At 38.2% G+C, this 24,919-nt stretch overlaps 2 protein-coding genes across 2 annotated transcripts; both read right to left on the bottom strand.

Annotated features, from left to right (window-relative positions):
• Positions 1-26: 26 nt before the first annotated feature.
• Positions 27-6,155, bottom strand: LOC146976420 (vacuolar protein sorting-associated protein 26B-like). The gene is made up of 6 exons (XM_085796214.1): positions 5,503-6,155; positions 4,574-4,730; positions 4,270-4,434; positions 3,061-3,236; positions 2,822-2,964; positions 27-1,163 (listed from the first exon to the last, which is right to left on the bottom strand). The coding sequence occupies exons 1-6, from the start codon at positions 5,723-5,725 to the stop codon at positions 1,026-1,028; spliced, it is 1,002 nt and encodes a 333-aa protein (XP_085652340.1). The 5' UTR covers positions 5,726-6,155; the 3' UTR covers positions 27-1,025.
• Positions 6,156-6,804: 649 nt separating this feature from the next.
• jam3a (junctional adhesion molecule 3a) lies at positions 6,805-20,279 on the bottom strand. The gene is made up of 9 exons (XM_085796213.1): positions 20,094-20,279; positions 12,001-12,072; positions 11,781-11,894; positions 11,423-11,575; positions 10,585-10,787; positions 9,653-9,752; positions 8,229-8,358; positions 8,066-8,117; positions 6,805-7,950 (listed from the first exon to the last, which is right to left on the bottom strand). Exons 1-9 carry the CDS (start codon positions 20,155-20,157, stop codon positions 7,915-7,917), a joined length of 924 nt encoding a protein of 307 aa, XP_085652339.1. The 5' UTR covers positions 20,158-20,279; the 3' UTR covers positions 6,805-7,914.
• Between the last annotated feature and the right edge of the window lie 4,640 nt (positions 20,280-24,919).

Below are 24,919 nucleotides of genomic sequence, written 5' to 3'. Positions count from 1 at the left end.
TTCCACAACCAATACACAGTCTGAGGTTTTTCCATTTGGCATCAATTTATTTGACTTTTGGGGACAAGGAGTAAGTGATTAGCATTTTGCAAAAGATAGATAGTTCTACTGTAACTTTTCTCTGGTTAAAAGACTAAAATTATGTTAGAGGCAGGAGGATTTTGTTTGCTTGATACACTTAGGCACAACTTTCAAGTCTCTAAGAAAGAGGATACAGAAGACTTCATACTATCAGACCTTAATACAAACACTTGAACACTCTTTCCTATCACCACTGGAATGCTGAGGTAAAACATAATGGACATGACAGGTCATTTTTGTGGCACTGTGTACTGTATAATCGGTGTACACAAACTGGACCAGGGAAAAGGAGAACAGGATTTAGCTGGTCTTATTTACAGATTTAAAAAAAAAAGTGGGATAATACTTAAAAGGCCAAAAAGGAAAAAAAAAAAGATTCCAGTTTCCACTTCCACCATTTTTTTTGTGCAAACACACACAGACACAGAGAATAATGTGTTCAGCAAGATATAGCAGTGCAAAGTTATCTCAGATTTCTTGACCCTCTAACAATGTTAGGAATGCATTCATTAAAGGTGGAATGTAGGAGATACATTTTGTTGAACATTTATGACAATTCTGTTGCATTAATTAAAAGATTAGAAATCAATTTATCCCCCAAAAAGCGTGAGAATGTAACAAGGAAAATGCTTAAAAATCCAAGATTTTCACATGAAAGATTTTACACAGTGGACATTGTGACACATGATTAGTTTGATTCCCATAAAGAAAAAAAAAAGTGTTAATGAGGAAGGTCAAGACCAGCAGCCTGAAGCCACTATGAATGCCTCATGCAAACTGTTTCATTGGTCACATACTGCATTACTGTATGTCGGTCTCCGTTCTTCCTCCCTTTACAAGCAAATAAAACAGCTGCTTGACCAGATGTACAGTTGACAGGTGCCTCCACCACTCAGACGCACACGCCGATGAGTCTTGTGTGAGGAGCCTGGAGGGAGGCGGCTCTACCCGCTCTCCTCCTTGGCAGCTTGTTCCAGTGCGCTCTCCGAGGCGGCCGAGCCCTCGAACCTCTGGGAGGCGATGGCGGCCTGGTGAGACATGCTCTTCCTCACCACGTCGCCTTTCCTCCACAGTGTGATTTCCTGTAGAGGGAGAAAACAAAGCGCATGGAGGTTTTTAGACAATTCTGCTCTGTATTTGTGTTAATGATATTGGTCTTGATATGTAAAAACCAAGGTGATGTCAGTAACCTTTATTTGTTTATCAGTGGTCTCATTCTAAAAATAATAGTCCATCAAATACAAGTTAGGTGCATTGAAAAAGAAAAATGAATAAATAAATGAATGCTGAGGAATATATTAGAAAAAACTGATTAGGTTTTTGCCATTTTTGATTAACTGGAAGTCCTAATTACACTTTATCTACTAGCGCAACAAAGAGCCAAATAATGTTTGTTTTTTGGTAATTTTTTGAGGAAATTATGACACATTTCTCTGGTGTCTGCTTCTCAGATGTGAATAATTTCCTATTTCCTCTGTGATAGCAAACATTTGAAGATGTCAAGTTGGGCTTAAGGATGTTGGGATGGACAATTTCACAATTTCCTGACACCAAACCACTAACTGATAGATTGTAGAAATAATTGTCAGTATAATCAACAAATATACGGTAATTGTTGGCTGCTCTGCTCTCTATGTGCAGTGACTTTGTTTTTATGAATCTTTGTGGAAAAATAATTTCTTTATTTTATTGTACATTATGAAATCAGTATGTAATCAGAAACCAACCATCAGACCACATTGATGTGTGTTGCTGCAGAGCCAAAATAAGTGACATCAGCATTCAACACTGAACGTACAGCACAGACTCATCTGCTTCTGTATTGATCAAAGCAGCATGCTGGACAAAGTTCCCTCATTGTACTTCTTAACAATGCAGTATTCAAGGTGAAGTCTTTACATTTTCATCCATTTACATCCAAATCAAAACATTTAATTCATGAAGATAGAACAACAGAGAATTCTCGTGTTTGCAAAACAAGTGAACCTCTGAACGTTTCTGCCAATTACATTTCACAAAGAAAAACCTAAAGGTGTTTTCAAAGGTTTCCAAGTATGTATATTAAAGCAACACTATGTGGTTTTTTGACATTAACATAATGTTTCTATACTCACTGAAGTGGTACAAAAACAGTTAATGGGATGAATCGTGCTGCCACTGCAGCCTGAGCGGGGTCGCATGGTCTGCAACTGCACTTTCCTGTTCAGGTAGGAACACAGTGCCAACGCAGTCCTGTTTCCACTGAGCTCCAGGTACCCAGCTCAATCCCGCTCTCCCTGCTCCTCTCACCCACACACGAGCGACCAGCCTCCCCTCCAGAGCTCCGGCGACACACAAAACCCTCTCTGACCGGTACCGAGTTTAGAAACACTATTTTAAGGCCGAGAAACTACATTGTGTTGCTTTAACACCACTTAACAGCATTAGTGACAGTTACTGTACATTTTGTGTGCAGCATAGAAGTGAACCAGGCTATTTTTTTTTCTCAGTGGTTGTTTGTATTTCAAGCAGAAATTCAATTTTCAACCCATCCAGGGGTATTTACATGACCAATGAGACAAGATTCCTCCAGCAGAGATGTACGGTATTAGTATCTATATTTACAATGTTAAAGAAACCAGAAACTATATTCACGTGGATGTGTGTAAACTCAGAATAATAAGGAATATCCAGATCAATAAGAGCCATGTTAACAGATCCGTGAGCATTAGAGGCCTGTTTCCTTCCATCATTATCTTACCTGCTGTTTGAAGTAGCGTCTCTCCTCCTCATCGATCAGCACCAGGTTCAGGTAGTAGCGCACAGAGAACTTTTTGTTGATGTCTCGCATGGTGGGAGTCAGATCATAGCCAGCAAGAAATAACCGGATGGGAATGGATTCTCCTGAAATATGACAAATAATGTTACATACTGGATGACATCCATCTTAATGGAAGAGGAAGTTTTATGCTTGAAATAACTTGAATGAGTGCCGTTTACCCCTGACTGGAGCTCCGTCCATGATCTCGTACTTAGCAATAGTGTCATTTTCGTGGTATACACTGGGACCTGTGCCCGTTGTCTCACGTTTGATGATGTCGATCTCCATGTGCTTTATCTTAATTCTCACCAGCAAGAAATAGATTTTACCCACAATCACATCTTTCAGATGGTACCTGTCAAGAAACGATTCGAAACACATGCACAAAATGAGAGTGAGGTAAATAATAAATAGCTGAGTGAGTGAGTGAGTGAGTGAGTGAGTGAGTGCTCTCTTTCTTATTCAGAACAAGATTAGATCGTTTGAACATCTGGCTGCTTTATTCATCAGATCGACATTATTAATCTGCAACTGTTCTGATGTAAAATGTATCTTCATTCCAAATCTCACGCGATTTGCGCCGGCGTCAGGGCGATTAACTGACGCCGGCGCAAACCGCGTGAGATTTGGATGGACCAGGAAGAGGAGCTTCCGCTACAAACAATCTTAAAATATAGACTTATTTAATTTTTTTCAGAACAATTTCTCATGTTGGGGCTTCAATACAAGGCGGACATTACAGACGAGCACTATGGAGGTATTTGGATGTTTTTTTGGCGTGTCTTTTTGGACGAAGAAAAGTGAGCTCCGTTCGCAACCGTCATATGGACATGCAGTGCTGCACGGAGCCCCGCTGTAACTCAGAGAAGGCACGGAGGACTCTGAAACTTCTTCCAGCCGTTAGTCGACATGAGGGTGAGTAGATAATGAGTGAAATTTGAATTTTGGGTGAACTATCCCTTTAACTGAACATCTTTGGATTTTGGTTGTTATACATAACAAGACACCTTGGGCTCTGTGCTTGCTGTCATTTAGAGTCCAACTCATGACTGATGCTGTCTGAGTCTCTTTTCATCAAGTGTCTAATTAGTACTGAAGCAGTTGTGTTTAATTTGCTAGACACCATACTTCATTTCTGTAAATGAACTTCAACCATTTTAATCTGTTCATCTAATGATTTTCTGTCTTCAAAGGCACTTATTAACATCCAGTTCAAAAACAGGCACAATAATAATCTTTATGACTTGTGTGTTTATTGGATGAAATAGTGATGTTGCCTTATGTGTTGGAGCAATTAGTGTATGAATCAGTTTACAACTTTCATAATTAATTTGATAGATTGATTGATAATGGAAAATGATGGTTAGCTGCAGCTCTACAGGTCTTACTTGGATTTGTTGTACTCAAATTCGATGTGGAGACAATCCTCAATTCCAACTTCCATTTTAATGGAGGAGTTGAGTTCGGGGTAAGTGCTCAGTGTGTGGACCACAATGTCCATCTCTTTACTGATGTCGTTGAGTCTTCTGATCACTGTGGCACGAAGAAAATATCTGAAATTGGAACAAAACAGAAACTGTAAACAGCTCCGACCCACATTGAGTGCTAAGAAAGTATTAGCCCAGGCAGGTTAACGAGTGACACTGTTACACATTTCACAGCCAATAAAGAGGAGTGAATCATCAAACTCACCGTAGCTTCACATTCTGGCCTGTGTAGGACTCGTAAGGTTTCTCAACGTGAGTGAACTCAAAGTCGAAGGTCTGTGACTGAGTTATTTCACCAGGTCGCGCAAGATCTTTCACCAGGGAAACAAACTCATGATGGTTTCCTCTGTCATAATACAGCTCTGGAGGAAAAGGATGTAACAGACAAAAGCAACGTAAGGCAAATCCAGGAAACTAACTTTTGTACAACAATAACCCTCATAATAAGACAAGTTGAGAATACACAGATTTGTATAACATGCAGCCACAGTCAGTTCTGCTTTCATTTTTAGATTGCTCCTCATTAAATACAGTACATTTTGGACACATTTGTTTTCATTCTGTTGTGTGAAGAAATGCTTTTATTTGCAACAGGAGTTCTTTTTTAAGAACCTCACACTCTTAATAGGTAAATTTAATCAACTTTAGGCAACAGTTTCAAATTTTTAATTTAATTTTGAAAATGATCACAGTGGTGTATTGTTATTACAGTAACTTATACACTTTTAGTTTGCAAAAGGAAATTAAACTAATAAGAAGTGTTATATCAATTTTTGGTGCTGTGGTCACAGTTGTGGTATTTTTTCTCTAAATGAAGCCAAGTGTCCAAACAATCTTGGGCTTTTTGTTTATTACAGAAATCCTGAGTTGACACAGGACAAAGGACACCAGAAATGATTAACTTTACAGAAGTTGACAGCAAGAATAAAATCAGTCAAAATCAATTAATTGATTATCAAAACAGCTGCTAATAGCCTACTTTTCCTACTAATTGACTAACGTTAGTGGTTGGAGTTCTGATGTTATGGCACCGTATTTCTACTAAATACTCCTTCCACCTGTGGATGGAGAAGTTAACGACAGCAGCTACACAGTGTAGTGTACATGTAAACATGTTTGAGTTTACTGTCATACCTATTTGGCCAACAAATTCAATTTTGATCCCTTGGTGCTCGAGCCTCTTCCCTGGGTTCTTCAGCGTCACATTCACCTTCCCACTGACTGTCTCGCCGTCATAGAAAAGAAAGTATTTGTCTTTCTTTCCATCTTCAGTCTTGTGTTCAGCCTTCTTTCTCGTTTCAGCATCATTCAGGACCACGTCGATTTCTGCACTTTGTCCAAAACTAAAGAAACTCATTGTAACGTCGCTCTTATCTCCCTGACTCGTTAGCAAACTGATCCAACCGATGCCCCTGCGCTAATTTTATCTCAAGTACAGAAGCAGACACAAGAAAGCCCTGTAGTTTACGCTCGGAGCACACACAACACGCAATTACGAAGATATTTCACAGAAAACATTAGCTACATGTCCACACTCATTTCCACCGAAGCTAAATAGCAAAACGATGGCACAGGGGAAACGCGCAATAATACGTCCATTAGCAAATTAGCCCCTTCTTTTTTTTCTTCTGTTCACTTCAGTGTCACCACTGTACGGTGTGCAACGGCGACAAATCAACCTCAGACGGACACAATCCTGTCAGAGAGGATACATTTTACATGTTTGTTTTCTGGAAGAGGAAACGGTGAATGTTGTCAAACGACCAGGATGTACGACACTTGCGTCGACGCGACTACTTCCGGGTGGAGCTTTTCAGAATAAAATCGAGAGGATTCGCGTTCAACACCGGAAGTAAATGCTTTCTACTTTTCCAATGAAGGACAAAAAAATGCTTTTTAGGAATAAATAATACAGAAACACAGATCTAAATACTGAAATAGATAATTAAATACCTTAACAAAGGCATAAAAAATCAGTTTGGTTATGAAAAATGCTATCTGTTTTGTTTTTTATTCCATGTTTTTATTTTGTATGTGTTATTTTTTGTAGGCCTACTAATAATAATAATAATAACATACTAAGTATCAAAAGTAAAGTATATGACTATATTTCGTTGTAGTTGTTGATTTATAACTTACGTAAAGGATCTGAATGTCAATATCATCACAATTCACCTATCAACTGAGTAAGATGCATTGATAGCAAAATGTGAGAGAGTTTACACATTACCTCATTTTTACAGTGGCATACTAAGCAGTTGTAGTTAAATCTGTGCACTGCCTGCAATGAACACGCTCCTTATATGTAAAAGCTTTTTCTTTTGTTGCCTAAATCTTCATAGTATTCCTTTATCAAATTCAAATTACATAGAAGAAATCTGGCAATACTTTTCCTCAGCACAATGCAAGAAAATATTTGAGTCTCCACAAACATTAACAGGTCAATTGTATTTTATTGTAACAAAATAACATGAACATATAGCAATAATATCAAATGAACAGTGGACATTTTACAACAGTTCCTGAGTTGTTACACAAATAATTGACACTAATGTTTAAATGATATACTGTTAGAACTGACAGGCTCAACACTGCAGAAACACACTGAACAGTAAATACTGTAAATTTACTTCCAACAAACAGTTTTATTGCCGTATTTACAATAAGGTATGGAGTGCCATGTATGAAAATTAAAAGATCAAAAATGTATATATTTATGTACATCAAATACTGAGTCAAAACTGGACAATATGTCCAATACTCACAAAATAATTATTAAAGTACAGAAGGTCACTTGTACACAGAAACAGCACTCTAAAAATCATACTTCACCATCTTTATAGTACATATTGATTTTGCAGCATAGTGGGATATATGGTATTCAAATTCTGTACTTGTACATACTTGCTATTATCTGTAAATATAATAAAGGCTAATAAATTGTGCCATATCACTCTGAGCTCAACAGCCTTTTGCAGTCTGCTACTTATTGCATGTATAACTACAGTATATACAAAAACAAGTTTAAACTCTTCCCCACATGGAACAAAATAAGAACATGTTTATCTCATGAACAAAGACAACGTAAAGGAGTTGAATATCAGTGTACACAGTAAAAAGTTCAAGAATTATAAAAGAGGATTTGTCCAAAAAACAAAGAGGAAGGAATACATACTTCCAGCAGCTTTTACAATGACACTGTGGGCCAAATATCATTTTCACAGCTTTGAAATGGTTATATCATATGTTAACAAAAATTGTTGGGACATGATAAAAAAAAATTAAAAAACTAAACTCAAGTGTAAAAACCCATCATTTCATAATTTTAATGCTAACAGAAGAGAATAAAAAAACACATTGTATAAAAAACAATGAAATAGTGCCATAAAATGATATTAAAATTACTTTGGCAAGTTGGTTGATTAGATTTTGATGTGCATCAGAGAAAAATGTGCCATTTCACACCTCAGACCTTACCATCTGGAGCATCATTGTTGCAAGTTAACAGATTTAGTTTTGTTTCCAGCTTATACTCTGTCTCAGCATTCAAATGACGAATGACGACTTGTGGCGAAAATGGCCCTGTGAGAAAAAATAATTAGAAAATTAGTATACACAGCACTCTTCCTTCAACAATTTCATTTAGCAAAGAAGATAGACAATAAACGCTGTTTATGTTTTACACATTTTTATTTACCTCATCTGCATCTCCATAGTCAACAGCATCACTCTGTGCTGGCCAGTTGAAGCTGAAATAAATGAAGTGATGCATAATCAAAAATAATGCGTATAATAATGATGTAGTGTAGAAAAACAAAGTATTTCTTCTCCCTCTCTTTAGATGTTTAGTTTATACTCACTTATTTTCATTGTGGCCTTTTTTGTGGAAGCATCCCCGTCTAAGGCAGTTACAGATGGAAACAGCCAAACAGATGAATGCAATCACTCCACCAAAGCACTTAAGGAAAATCCCAAGTATGTCAACATCATCTGTGAAAGAATGCAGATGTTATATTAACAGAGTAATGTGAGCTAAGAAATATCAGTGAGAAACACTGGTACCTATTATTTTGACTTACATTTAAGTTTTATCTTTTCTATCTTTTTTTTTTTTTTTTTTTTTACATTCGATAGCTAGGTTTTCTTAAACAAGAAGAAGTTGTTATTTTCATACCTTCACATGTTCGAAACATAAAAGAAAGGTATGAAAAGAACAACCTCTTGTTGTCTGATACATAAGAAAACCTAGCTATTGAAATTCGCAGATATACTGAACTCAATCGAGCTAAATTGTTACATTAATTTTATGTGGTGCTGACATGCTGAAAGCTTGAAAACTCTAAATCATCATGAACAAATACCTGTTTTCATCTCACCATATTAAATAAGACATCTGTAGATACATTTAGAGGCTCTAATGGGTTGTGATGGATGGAAAAGTTTCATATATGATATGACTGGAACACTTAAAAGACTTCCTATGACATGTGCTGTACTGAATGCAGTTTCATTCAATATATTGTTGTTGACAGACAGTACTGTATCTGTTTAGATCAACAAATCTGAACTATATTGCAGTAAATAACCTGACACAGTTGCTCTGATCTTTTCTGACTGGCCTGACTGGCTGTGTGGACCTTACTTGGAAAGGTATGCTGGTTAGTTGAATTAGTCGTCTCCTTTCAACTGGAGGTTATTTTTGACATGAGAAGATGAGTGCACAATACCCTTGGCCTTCAAGTGGTTTAAGTCATGTGAACAATGTTGCCTTGGGAGTTACTCTAAAAATGGATTTTTGCCTTGTTTGCCTTTCCAAAATGTTGAATGGTTTTGTGCATTTTGTATCTCAAATTCATGTTTAGGAATGAGAAAGAGAAATATGTCTCTGACCTAACAAGTGATAACATAGTCATAAATAGGACATCGGTGGAATTTCTTTTTATTGTAACAAGATAAACCTGACCCCACTTGAAGGCACCATTAACTCTGTGACAGACTATCATCCTGTACGGCTCATGCCCTGTCTCAGTGAATGCTGGGAAACAGTTCCATTCACTACAACCATGAACAGAATAAGGTGCACCCAGAAAGGATAGATTTGATTTGCCAAACTTTCAGAGTCTCACGTCTTCATATACTGTAAACCTCACCTCTCATTCACTGAGCCTGCTTTTGAGTTTGAGTTACAGAAAAAGTTGAATTACAGATACCAGCCAGAAATAGGAAAATAACTTTGCAGATACTGTAAATGTCAGGTCTGTGCACATATACTTATGTCACTCACAGACTTCCATCATTTGTGCGTTACACTGTGCATGCCCCGCATCGTTCTTTGCCTGGCAGTAGTACTCCCCTGCGTCCTCCTTCCTCACCCTTCGAAATTTCTGAGGAGACATTTTTTAGAAAATGTTCAGTGCAGAGACACACAGCTGCATTGTCAACAAAAGGATGTCTATCACTGACTGCCTTTAACTGATCTGTAACATTTTATTACATGAATTCTGACCATATGTAAGGCTTTAACTTAATTTATTATGTATATGTAAATCTTAAACACACCGTGATGGCTTTGGATGTAACATTATCCTCCTGTAACGCTGTGTGCCAGTTTTTGGTTTAGCTTCCTCACTGGCTAGCATGGCTTAATCCTGCTTTTACTCATATACAGTAATGGTTAAGGGTTCATTTAGATTAAGCTGTTTTACATTTACAGCAGATAAGCTGTCATTTTAAATTCTTCATGCTAAGTTCCATCCACTAACACAACTGTCAACACACTACTTCCCCTGTGGTGGCATTTTTTATGAAAAAAGACATCAAGGTTGAAGAACAACTAGACCTGTAGAAGAATGTTATGCCACCTTTAATAAGCACATGTGGATTGTTTTATTATTCCAACAATCAAAGTACAATCGTTTGTTTGATGTTCATTACTTTAATATTGTATTGTTTGTTTCACTTGTCACAAGGGGTAATGCTTTAAAACTGTGATTCTCTTAGTAAGGCCGCATAAGGGGGAAACAAGTGAATCCGCATGTACGCCATCAGCAGTCGGCACCTCTTGCAGGTGGATTCCTGCTTACACCTCAAAATAATAAAGTCCTTTTCTGTCAATCTGACTTTTAGATGGGTGTGGGGCCTCAGCATGGTAAGCGCATATGCTTAAAAAAATAAAAGAAACTAGGCATAAATAGACTATGTCCCTGTCTTCCTTACCAGGCTTCCAGTGTCAGGGTTGATGGTGTAGGTGGAGTTGACAAACTTGAGGCTGTTCTTGGGATCCTGAGGAAGCTCCTCGTTGTTGTGGAACCAGCGGTACAGAGGAGCAGGGAAGCCTTCGTTCTCCAGACATCGCAGCTCTGTTGATGTTCCCACTGTGACTGCCTCCGGCACACTGCACCGTGGCACAACAGGTTTCACTGCGCACACACAGACACACACACACCCACACACACACACACACACACACACACACACACACACACAGACAGACACACACACACGGGCACCTCAATCAACTTGGATTTTTCACATTTACAAGACAAAACAGCCACTGACTGTTTTTGTTTTTGATAGATTAATCAATTTTTTTGGATTGAATATCCAAAAGTGACACCATTCATCTTAAGGTTCACTTATATGGCACATTTTAAAAACAAAATGTAAAAAATGCTTTACAAAAAAAAACAAAGAAGGACAGAAACCAGACAAAAACAACAATATTTTTTTATACAGGAAAGAAACAGCAGCAGAATATAACAAATAATTACATTTATTTTACATTTTGCTCAGAAGTAAACAAAAACCCATTAAATGTTGGAGCTTCAGGAACATCCAGTTGACACTGAGTGGCCGAGTTTTCAAGCTATTCTTTGGACACAACAATGAACACATGTGTCATGTAGATCTTGATAAGTGATAAGATATAATATTGAATACTAAAATCTAGCCCAGTGTTTAAAAATTAGTCTCACCCCCTGTTACAGGATGTAAATAGATGTGCTATGGCCGGTCATCACTGGTGTGGTATCCCAACAATGTTCATCCACTGTACCTCTCACTGCAAGACTGATGAGTATCTCATCAAAGTCCCTTTGATCATCGATGGCGGCCACCTCGCAGCGGTACTCTGCGGTGTCCGACCGGGTGGTGTTGAAGATCAGGATGTTGGCGGGCTCTCTGAGCTGAGCTCTGTGCTCCAAGTCCCCTTTACAGAGAGAAAAGAAACACTTTACAATGGCCCATTCAAATACACACTGTGACTTCACAGTTCAAAAACACAACTCGGTGCCAACTTCTTTTAAGGTACCATTCATTCAGCTAAGCTCCAAGCTCTGAGGCATTGCTTTGAAATGCTGTGGTGTGCTGGCTGATGAGGTTTTTCAAACAGGGAGAGTTTCCAAGCCGTTTACCTGATATCTTGTTTTGAAAGTACACGTAACTGGGGACACCGTTTTTAATCTTTTTCCATTCAATCCTCGGGTTGTTTGTTGTGATGGACTCTATTAAGCAGGTCAGCTCGATAGCTGTGAAGGAAACAGAATGCGTGAGTGCAGAAGAAAGGGAACTTAAATCACGATGAGAAAAGCTACTTTTGTCTAAATAGGTTAAAGTGATTTTCCAGCAACTTACACTCAAACTCATTTGCCCAAACAATCTTGTCTGTGGTTCGAAGAGTTACTCCGACTGATGATGGAATGTGGCCTGTGGGGGGAAAAAAAGGAAGAAAGACACTAAATGCTGAGTAACCCTGATGGCACACACAAGCTTTTTCATTAGCAGACATTATCTACTGGGCATGTTGCCTAATAAACAGTGGATTAGAGAGATAAATATAGAAACTAAGAGAGTGTGAGAGGCTTGGGATTTGATTTAGGGTAAACATATCTTATTAATTAATTCCTGTTTCTGTTTAAGAAGATTAACACCTAGGGCAAAGTGTGTAAGTTGTACATTTTTAATCAACATGTGCACTGTGCATTAAAGCTTGTTGGTATAACTGACTCCTAGCAGAAATGTCAGTTTTCAGCATGGTTTTGGTTACATTGTTGTGGTTAACAATAATTTGGCAGGTGATGTATCTTCAATAAGGAAGAATTGTAAAATTTTAAAATGCTGCAATAAAAATATTAATACAGTGGCATCTGTTAATGTTTAGACAGTGAATTGTATTGTTGTGTCTTTGCTCCAGCATACTGCATTTAGAATGAAACCCCAAGTGAGGTTAAAGTGCTGACTTTTGGGTTTTCAGCTTTTTTGTTCAACCGTGTTTCCATGCATACTGAAGAGCCACTGTAGGAAGCTTTCTATACATAGTCCCTTCAGTTTTAGGACATTGCTGCAGGACAAATACCGATAAACATACAAACAAGGAAACCAACCGCTTTTTTTTTTCTTACACGCCACAGTCAATTTGTTTCAATTTTCTGAAGACCAAGAAAAGCAAAAAGCTCCTGAAAAGGTCAAATATCAAAAGACGACTCATTTTCTGCTCTTTGTGCTAAGATACAGTGAACTAACCAGCTGCTGGCTCTTAGCTCTATGTATTTAAAGGACAAAGTCGCATCAGTTTCTCATCGAATTCTCAGTAGATAATAAACACGCACATCACATCTGTTTTTCATTAATCATGGAATTATACATACAAGGAACAAAAACAAATAACCAGCATTGTATTTCACATTGTTTGTGCATTATTTTGATTCTATGAAGCATTTAAAATCTACCAAACGAGTCTAATCTTAAAATAAGACTGGGGTCTTTGTGCTCAGCACCGTTGTACAGCCTCATATGGCAACATTTCACAAGGAATGATACAAAGTAAATTTATAAACAGGGGATTTGCTGATTTATTCATGATGATTTCATTTTAATTGTGTTGGCTATTTTAGTTCCGCATAACCTGATGTGATGCACATACACAAGAGTTTTCAGTTTCCTTAACTACTCACTTAGGCTGAAAAGTAGTGGTAATACAGAAAGCAAAAGATGAAAAGAAAGGATGATGTATCCAGTGTAATGTGGGTGAAGATGCTTCATTGTTTTGTGAATAACACATCCGACATTAATAGAGCATCTGCATCATTAGGTCATTAGATCTCACTAGTGTTTGGGTGATGAAGATGAAAGGCCTGTGGCTGAAATTGGTCAGTGATGTGTGACCCATTACAGCAAAGTGTTCTTATTTCTTTTCTCTAAATGATTTCAGTATTTGGGCCAATGTGCTAAGCTAGTACTGTCAATGCCCCCACACATTTTATACTTTTAGTTACAAATAATGACTTTGCATTAAACTGCTTAGAAGCCACACCCTTAAAACATTAAAAGATACAAGAGCATCTTTTCTAAACTGTGACACTAATTTAGTCTGAGGTTCACTGAATAAATAATTTATCAAAATCCCCAAACAAAACACATTCAGAAGCACAAAAATAGCAGAACAGTGGGAATGTGTTTTTATTTGAAACATATTTAATCAACGTCATTGTTTCCCTCTGGCACAAACAACACGAGATACACTTATTTCAAGTTCCTCGGTTGAGTGAACTCCTTAAAGCAATTAGTGTTATTTTGTAAATGTCAGACTTTAATGGCAAGAGGCATAATTCACAAGTTTAATAAAAATAAATAAATAAATAAAAAATGGGCCATTTGAGTGCCAACTTAAACGGAAAATGAGTGACTGCATACAGTATGTGGGTGGATGTGCAACAACGAATTAGGAAAATGTGAAAATTACAATTTCATAAGTACACGTAATTCAAGGATGTGCTGAGAAGATTTAAAATGCTGTGGGTTAATAAGCACATTTCTACCATCCACTGGTACCCTACACTCTAACTATTGTCTCTGTGCCACTTCCAAATGTTATAATTGCTGGGTGCAAATGCAGCTAACAGCACCCATGCTGAGTAATGAAGGCGTTCGCTCTCTGTGGGGGCATCATGAAGGGTTTCAAATGAACTAGACAATAATAGTCGTCACAGCAGCGTGGCGCTGGCTCCTGTTTCCCCTCGTGGCATCCTGACTAACTCTGAAGTACTGAGTCGATGCGGTCTTGCTAGCACGCGGGTGACCCTGAGTCGTACGGTATGACTTGGGGTCAGCTAGCATATAGCTGATGCTCAGCCTTGTAAGTGATGAAAACATGGGTTCTGCCAAAGCATCCGGTCATATAAGCACAGCTGCAAACACTGATGAGATCTGACTCCCAGGTCTCAGCTTCCGTCTCTGTTGCTGACTTTCCCACCCTGTGCATCAAGAGCTATTTTTACCCCAGCTGTGAGTGACTGGACATCCTGAGAGACACAGGGAGAGCTCATCCAACAAACACTCCCTGGCCATATGCATACTGCGTCCTCAGCTTTAAAAACTTTGCTTTGAACTGCTGACTTCAATGTTTTGAACTGCTTTGTCTATGGCTAAAACAGTGTGGAATTGACAGCTAAGTCCACAGCACTCATTTTCAGGAACAAATTAAAAACTACAGCTCTTTCAAATTTTAGCCATTTAATTGAATCTGCTACAATCACACTGCAAAGTATCACTTTACGAAAAAAGCAACAAGCATGCGTTAAAAACTCATCCTTTCGGGGGGTTACAACATGATGATGTGTAATGCTTTAGAAAGCTTTTGTTTTTGTAAAGCGCTCTGGAACGCTGATAAAAAGTCCTTGGAGGCAACCTTTGTTGCATGTCACCCTCCCCACATCCCTCTGGCCAAAAATGTCCAAAAGAATATACAAAAAACTTTTCGGTCTCTATTTTTGTACATAAAAACTGATACTGTGGTTGTGACTTACAGAGGGCTGAGCAGATACTAGGGTAACCAAAATCCAAAATTAGTATACCAGCTGGACAACTGGATGCTGTAGTAACATGATTTTGTTAAAGGTCCAAACAAACAAGAAGTAGGCCGTGGGAAAGAATAACCACAGTCAATTAACATAACAATGTGTGACTAATTACTAATGCAATCTTAAAATAAAAGCATTCATACAACAATGCTCTGTCCCTCGGTGACACAATGTAGGCTGAGAAGACAATATTTTTGAATTATAAAAATAATCTCAGTGTACCGTGGAAAGCAAACAGAGGCTCATTTTAATCCCTCTGTCATTGTAATGCATAGACAAAGTAGGTCTATAGCCTGTTCTGAGAGAAATACGCTCTTAAATAGCCACATTCTGCAATCCTCTTATGTGCTAAATGTGAAAACAACCACCCATCCCCATCCCCATCCCTGCAACAAAAAGTTGTTGATCCAGTGCATCTATAAAAAGCCCTTTTTCCAGACATTCCAGTGTTGTCGCTGTGAATATGCTGAAGGCAGAGTGAGCTGCGAGCAACATGGAGCAGAGTGAGGACCAAGGACCACTGGGATTTATAGCACAGTGGAGTGACTGTGTAATAACAATTAATCACTCCAGTAGATTAGAGGAAGACACTCGTGTTGTCATAAATACTTGAGGGAAATGTAAGAAAGGGACACGTGACTGTTCTTTGCTCTTGTGTTTTCTAATAGTGCTGGTATGTAGCAATAATATAAAAGCTACAATATAGGATTAACTCCTTTGCTCCCATCGATGCCCCAGACTGCACAAAGATACAAAATCCAAATATATGGATGTGCATAAAACATCATCAATATACATTTGATAGAATGGTGTAGCCATAAAAAGGAGGATTTTAATATTTCATTCAGCGTAAACTGGAGCTGCAACAATTAGTCAAATACTAATGCTTTTCTGGTGCCAACACTTCAAATATAAATTGCTCTCTATGTCATTTTTTACACAAATGTTTGAAGTATATTCTGATGTTGATCAATTAATCAAGAAAATAATCTGTAGGTTAACAAATGACAAAAATACTCAATATTTGTACCTCTCAAGTCATGTAAATACTAAAGCAATAAAACATTCAGCATGTTAAACCAGATACACTGTTGAATAAACAGCTTTAATTAACAGCAGGAACAGGCTGTATACTGTCAGTCTGGAATAATAATTAAAGGTATAAAAGGATTAACACCATCTTACTTCACAGTCAAAATTGGAGGAAGAAGGCAAAGTGATTCAATTTGTCTTAATTCAAATCATCTAATTCACTTTATGCACCGACATGTCCCAGTTATATGAAGCATGAATTAAACAAGGGTAATTTTGCTTCATGTTCATTATTCAAACCTAAAGGCAAGTCTAAAAAACTTAAGGGTAGAATTTTAGAATATCAAATATTAGTCTAAATACGAATGCTACCATGCTCATTAGCTGCAAGGTTAGACCTGTTTCAGAACCACAGAGGTGTGAACAATCTAATAAATGTCTGTCAGCCACACCCCTTGGCCCTACCACTTAGCCCTACCCCTCCGTTTTGCGCATTCGCGTGTAGGGGTAAGGGTGTCCCAATTCCCGCCAGGACAGAGGGGTAGGGGGAAATGGCAGGGCTATATACCCCTTCAAACTAGATTTTTCAGAGGCACACTTCAAACGGAGGGGTATGACAAGTTTCCCAGAATGCACCTTGCAGCAACCGACAGTGGTAGCTGTAAAAGCTGTTTTATTTCTTGCTATAGCACTGTAATTATGTCACTTTATTAAGTTTCAATATTTTTTCATGCGAGAAATAACTGTTTAGATCCCCAATGTGCGGTTAGTTTAGTTTGTAGCTCCGTTTCAAGGGGCAAAGGGCAAGGGGGTAGGGGTAAAAAAGAGAAATGGGATTGGACCTTAGTCATTTGATTCACACTTGTAGAAGTGCTGGGTCAAAAGTTCAACACTTCAACACTTCCTGATGTATTCTACCATGGAACTGACCCACTCCACAACCAATTTTCCCTCAGCAGCAGCGGGGTGACCTCACAGCTAATGCACACCAGGGTGGATACAACATATCACTCAACATCAACTGCATTGATCAATCCAAAGCTCCAGCTGTTTTAGGGGCAGGCACGATGTCACCTCCGCCACGCGACCTCACTGTGACGGGTGGGTTTTCAGCCGATGCCCTCGACCTGCAGCACTGATAGCCTCTCATCCACCGAGCATCAATCACCACATGGTCACCAAAGGTCAAAACAGACACGGTTTTATCAAATCCACCACATGGTCAGGACTCAAGCTGGCTAGAACGATGGAATTACACCACTGGATTTATCTTGTTCAATGACTGACAGTAGCGCTGAACGATCAGTTTCGAGTACTCGATTGGCCAAAAAATTTACCAGAAACTGATTTGATAAGTGATTAATCACTTGAGTAAAACTTTAGCAGCTTTTCTAAAATGAAACATATATTTCATATTGTTTACTTTAAATATGTTTGAATTTTAGAGTGCGAAGAAAACAAGGCATGATATGTCAGTTTTAAATCTAATTAACCTTATGGTACTTTCTGATATTGAAAAGACTAAACAAATATTCAGTAAATCAACGCAATAGCTGGCCAATTAAAGCAGAAGTAAGCGATCCGGTCGTTCTGGATAACTTCCTGTCAGCAGATGGAGTTAGCAGTCCCCGCCCTCGTCCCTACGTCACCACATGCACGCGCATCCCTTGGCTGCACACACAGAGAGGACCGCCCCTTTATGCCATTCTCTCTCCTCATTGGATAAAGGTTGTAGGATACAAGGAAAGTTTTCTCCTCGGCTTACAGCAGAGCAGAGTGACTGACAGACCCGTGTTTCGGACCAAACACTCTATATAAGTGATTGCTGTTGGAAGATATAACTATAGACTTAGGCCTATATTAACACAAACATTCCGCTTACTTCTGCTTTAATCAATAATGAAAACAATCCCTGGTTGCAGCCCAAACCAGGAAAGTAATATGACTTTGTGAGGCATCAGTTCTAAAGGATTTACTGGTTAAGTAATCCTTTTCTAAAGCTTGATATAAGACAACAACTTTTGTGATTCAGAATCCTCCTTCAGAATGACAATTTGTATGCCTCTGCACTGGTGACAGCATAAACCAGAGGCATAGCCTAATGTTTTTGTGTTGTCCGATCTGTCCATATGTCATTGACAAAATGTCTCACTAACACATTGATGGAATGTCTTCGAATTAGGTTCACACATTCACAAGAAATAAAGGACGAAATGATTTGAGGGTTCAAAGGTAAAAAGATCAAGGCTTCAAAAAACACAGTTTTGGTCTCGTGAACACAGTACCTCAGTCACACCGTCCACTTGGACACAAGAACGAACTGATTAGACTCTGGTAATCAAAGGTCAAGGTCACAGTGACCTCATAAAACACTTGGACAAAAAGAAAAGAAAACACACTTCTAATACTCCACAACATTTACAGTGGGCTGACTACCTTTTGCAAATTGAATAACATGCTCTAATGTTTTGATGCCCATTAAATGTTTTGATGCCCATTAAAAATATTAATGGCTTGCTAAATTTTCTAACTGTTCACTTAATTGTAACTGCCTTGGAGGGGTCTTCTTAATTAATTCAACCACAAAGAAAATGTCATGCTGGAGGAAGATTTTGCACATCCTGTCATCCAAGGCTGCACGGATCACAAAAGCCTCAGGTTCACTGCTTCTACCAGATGAACTGAAACCACTTAGCCAACTGAAAAACTTGCACATGCGGTAAGGCAAAATTAATTTTGATATGGAATAGCTGTTAGTAGTTTTTTAAGTAAAAATAGTGAAACAATGCCAAATATTCTGTTATTCCAGCCTTTGATTCTTTCTCATCAATTAAATTGTCATTTCTGAAATCTCAGTGAGTAATTTCTTTAAATGAAGAATTTACAAATGTAGTCCCAAAGAGATTCATCTTACCACTGCAGAACAGAAAATGATCACCCTTCCCCCATTGATCATCTAATTGATGAACTGATGAATGCCAGGGATATTTAAGGGTCAGATGGAGCAACAAATTCTTACTTGGAGGTTGATAAGAGCCATGCTACCCAAAATTAGTTGTTGTTAATGGCTTGTAAATCATGTGTAAAGCATTTGCTTTATTTACCATTAATAAAACCATTAGTTACAGGTCATCAAACCTTTAAACGGTGGCAATTAATAAAGTTGTACATCAAAATTAACACTGTATTTTACAATGTATTGGATGCATGTTATCTAAGAAGCTTTTTCTGGCCTATGATTTTTTTTTTTAACCCTTCATGTCAGGACCGTAAACCCAGGTCTCCCTTCAGTCTGATGTGGTTGCCCTTTCTATCACCCCGTCTAACGTTAGCTTTATTTTCATTTTGGACATTTACTCAGAATAGCTCGCCAATAACAAATACACGTATGATAATGTTAAGGCAACGTGTTCAAGGTCCCTGTGGTGAAGAAATAAAGCGACATTGGTCGGCTGCTCTGTCTCCGCTGCTATTGTCAGCGGCTCTTAGCAAACGCTCACGTGAACGAGCAAACGTAAAGGATGCTCTGTAAACTTAATAAACGACATTATCAGGTTATATGTGAACAGCAGCAACGCAGCCTTAGCGTTAGTGGAAAAATACCTCACTGACATTAAACAGCTGCCCACTACTACAAAGCAGTGCACAGCGGCTGAGCTCTCTGGACAAGCACCAGCCTGTTAATATCAAGCTAACGTACGGTCAGACGGCAGCACCGACGGCACCGTCACAGCTTTAATTAACTAACTTAACGACAGCCGCGCCTCCCTCACTCCAGAGACGAAGCTGTAACCGCGACTGAAAGCGACGTGAAAAGGAAAGAAAAAAAAAACTTACCGAAGCTGGCGTAAAGAACAAAACATGCCATGAGTCGCGCAATCGCCATCTTGCAGCGTCTCATTTATCGGCTTCAGTTGCACACACTCAGCAGCACCTCAGAGAGGTATGAGGATGGGGGGCAGAGCAGAAACCGACTGGTGGATGTTGCCATCGACGAGTTTCCATAGCTACAGCACCAGGGGGAGGGGGGGGCCCTCAACGCTGTCTGACAGGAGGAGGTGGCGCCAAAGATGTGCTGTACCTCCCACTGAACACACGCACACAACAGTGAGCGTGTGTCGTCGTGGGAAAGTGTTGACATACACCCTCTTGTGGTTATATCTGTCGGACGGACAGACAGACAGACAGACAGACAGACAGACAGACAGACAGACAGATAGAAATCAAAAGAAAATCAATATGTGCAAAGCAACATAGTCAATTTGAAAAGACATATTGCAAATATTGAGTAGGCTGCTGACCCTGATGGGCATGCATGTGCATACACACATAACATAACATAACATAACATAACATAACATCATAACAGAATAGAACATAGGCTACTGTTCAATTTATTTTGTTTAGTTTTCCATTTTTCTAAGTAAATGACAAAAAGTAGCAGTGGAATAACATTTAAAAACAGCTCATTTTTACAGTGGTGTATGTCTCTGCTTGAGATGTTAATCTTTAAAATTACTCCATTACGTGTAAAAGGTAAAGGTGATAGTTATTCTTCAGAAAAATGATGACTGACTCACATCATTATTACATTGTTACTACTAACTTACATTTTACAGATACTGTGGTGACACCATCACAAATTTGAGGTGCTTGTACTTTACAAGTAGGCCTACTGTAGGCTATTTATATTTTCGGCTGCATAATAAGATATTATGAACAGATGCTAATCTTATAAAATAGAACACACGTTGAAGATTAAACCAATGACTTTTGTTTGTGACCCCTAACAAATGATGTAAGCACGTTACATCATTTGGTTAATGCATTTATATCATCAACAGATGATTCAGTCGTTTTCAAAAGCAGAAGATTAACTGTTCACAAATAAACCACGGTTGTCTGTTGCCTGTAAGACAACAATCAGGGTGTAAACAGCATTAATAATCGCTACAAGGGCATCAGGGCGGAAGATGGACCGCTCACAGACAGGAAATGCCTGTACATCATTGTGTTTTTTGATCTGTAAGGGCAACAACCGTTTTTGTTTTCTGTTTTTAAATCGATTTATTATTATTTCTACCAGGCTACTCATTCCCAATCATGTGCCAAATAAAGAAACAAACTGAAAATAATAGTTACAATAAATAATCCCAATAAAATCAGTATTGTACAATGTGTAAAATTAAATGAATAATTTGCTATATCGAAATTCTGCTCGAAACCAGCAGTGTCCTCTGTAGACAGATCTGTACAGCTGGCAACAAATGGACCCTTCAGAGATTGACTTGATTTATTTTTGACTTGTATTATTATTTTGATTATACTGGCTACTGTGCACAGCTGCTTGTATTCCTACTAATAAACAGCAGGTGGCAGTGTAAAACCAGAAATTATAACACCTGACAAAACCAGATATTCAGATAACAGCACCATCTTATGTTAATGTATGCTATGTAATGATGTTTTAATGCAATATACATAACTCATTACATGGGTTTTCAGTAAATCTGTTGTGTTACAGGAAGTGTTTTTGCACACTTTCTATTCTTAATCATAGAAAACGTGAACTGAATTCATTTAAAAACTCCTTAACCCCCATATTGATGTTGTCCTCTGAATGCAACCCTCACTAAAATATAGAAAACAGACATAGGTTGCTAGGCAATCATTCCTGTGTTGCAATGGTTGGTCTTGCTACATTTGTTAGGCATAAGAAATAAGAAAAATTAGAAAGTAGTTTGTAATGTTATTTTTTGTAGATTTGCCTTCAAGAACATTACATATGTATGCAATACAGTTGAAAAAAGGTTTGGGCAGGCATGGAAGGATTACTGAACAGGCTGACTGGGCATAAGCCCAATGGCAACAAGAGGTCAAAGAGCCTTTGTCTGAAGTGAGTGTTAAAAAGTCTTATCAGAAACTCAGTCAAGTGACTACAAAGCAAGAGCAAACACAAGAAGTGCCAGAATACAACCCACAAAATACATAAAGACCCGAATGACAACAAAAAATAGATAACGACTCAAAGAAATGCAAAATACAGATACAGATATGTAAAATGAAGACAACGTCATGCAGAACTGCAATGCAGAGGCTCATCATATTAAGTTTGTGTCTTGTGTCTAAGTGTCTTGCCCCTTTTTTTTTTAGAAGTGGCTAGGGGTTTTCACATGTCTGTGTCCATGGGGCCCATTGTCTCTTAATCCATCCACGTATGCAGGAAATAGTTATATTCATCATGCTTCAGTCAACTGAGGTGAATCTGATTGAAACCATTAGGTGTTGCTTATTGGCACCTTCATTTCCTGTGGAATGTGGCTGTTGCACATAAAGCATCTTTACCTCAATGCATCATTTGCTCTGTGAATGTATCTTTCACAATATGAATAATGCACTATTGTGTAAGTTTTCCACTTGTTCCACTCGTTTATTCAGTCTCAAATTCATTAACTCTGTTCCTGCAAGCTTGACAGACAGGGTCTAACACCTAACCAAGCTATTTAAGGTGTTGAAACAAGTACAGGATATTAAAGCACGTCAGCCTCCAGTATTATAAAAAATGAAAACTAAATTAAACTGCACATTTCTGCTATAGGGAGAAAAAAAGATTATAACAGGTTGAATAAACAAAATAACTTTATGTTTTATATTCATTTGTATGAGGGTTGACATCTACAGTAGGCTATATCAAGAAACATAATGCAGAGATTACCACACTTTGTATTGCATTATCTATAAAACAAGTCTTGTTGGGTTTTATTAGTTCAAGGTGCAGACAAAAGCCTCATAAAGAAGTTTGGATATTCAGACACTGTTCTCGTTTTACACACAGTATGTACAGTATACTGTTTTGTATACACTTAAAAATCCATTAAAAGACTCACTTTAAAAACATCAGAAAAGTTTTGTTAAATAAACCCAAAATACAATTTTAAACTTATACATTTTCCCCTCTTAGCACACACCTGAGTTTGTTACACGCAAAAGCCATTATCTTAATTGCTGGAGTATCATTTTGAGTTTTACTTCAAGCAGTTCAAAGTTCAAGTCCTCCATCATATACAATCATGATGTAGGTTGTTTTTTTTCCCCGTGTTTTCAACCCCACTAATCATGGACCAATTTCCTGTCTTCCTGGTTAGGTTTAGGAAAATATTGCTATAGAAAATAATAACTTACTCAACATTTGATGATCTTCATTGTCATGGCTAAAATAATACACGGTTCATTGTGTTTAATGGTCATGAATTGACTTTTTGTTCAACATGAGAACTAAATCCACGTCAAACTCCTCCTGACAGGGATTTTCTTGCTGTCTATGCCACCACACCCACCCTTTCCTTTGCTTCTGTCACAATAAGGGCTACGATGCGACTGGATCATGAGGTCGTAATAGCCTGCTGCACGAATGGTCCATGGGCTAGTTTTTTACAGGACAGTCTCTAAAGAACAAACAAGCAGACCTATAATGCATCATTATACACCTATGCACTGTCAGTGCAAGTTGAGAAAATAAAATTACAAAAATGGCCAAACATTATCCGTTATTGATATCTATTATTTAAGATGTATATTTGAATGTTTTTATTGGATTTTAACATATTTCATACACACACACAGTATGAAAACATTTAAGAACGTCAATGTTTTGCAGACACAAACATCAATAAAAGTAATAATAATAATGAAAATAAATAAAATAAAATAAGTTGAGTTGAGTTACGGTATTTGGTGGGAAGAGATCGGAGCTAAAGACCTAAAGACCCAAAATGGGCCGTTTCCATATCTTAAGCGATCCCTGTGTCACTGGGATGTGCCTTAACGGGTACTTACTCATTGGCAGTGGAGCACAGATTAAGGAGCTCAGTGCTATGAGGCTGTAAGAACGCTTTTCCATAAGTGCCCTAAGGGACATTTGTGCCCCCTCAGGAGGCCGCATCAAAATGTTCAACTTAGAAGTGCTAGTTGCCCAATAGTAATGCATGTTTGTTTGGCATTGCCAACCCTCCTTCCGTCTTTCCAAGTACTCCTTTCTGATATGTGGTATCTTCTTATTCCAATACAACAAAGTAGCCCTATCCAGTTATTTTAAAAAAAGACTTTGCTATGAATAGTGGAATGGTTTGGAAAAGAAATAAGAATTTTGGCATTTTTACCATCTTTACTGAATTTATGCGTTCTGCCATTGACAGAAGAAGTGTTGACCATCGTTTCATGTCTTTTGTTTTGCCTGTATTCGAGCTGGTTTGAAATTATGTTTAAACAGGTCACGGACACTCCCAAATAAGTGATTTGTCTTTGCAATATCTTAAATGGATAAGTCTTTATTGTTGAAGATTAAGCTTTTTGCCATATATTCTATCCTGAAATCAATCCAAAATTGGTGATGGATTTCAGGGCATTTGGGATGGAGTTTCTGGGGTCAGACAAAAAAAGGTCATCGGCATACAACAAAAGTTTGTGTATGTGTCCTCTTCTGCAAAAGTGCCATTGCATCTCAGTGAAACAGCCGAGGGCCCAATGGCAACATCAAAGAGCACGGGGGATAGGGGGCACACCCTCTAAATAAAGAGAAATATTTTCAACATATCATTGTTAGTTCTGACTACAGCCTGTGGGCAGGTGTACAACAGATTCACCCAAGGACAAAACAAAGGTCC

This window comes from Trachurus japonicus, chromosome 13 (genome assembly GCF_045865225.1).
Source record: "Trachurus japonicus isolate A0001 chromosome 13, Traja_1.0".
Lineage (NCBI taxonomy): Eukaryota > Metazoa > Chordata > Actinopteri > Carangiformes > Carangidae > Trachurus > Trachurus japonicus.
This window is presented reverse-complemented; position numbering and strand designations above follow the sequence as displayed.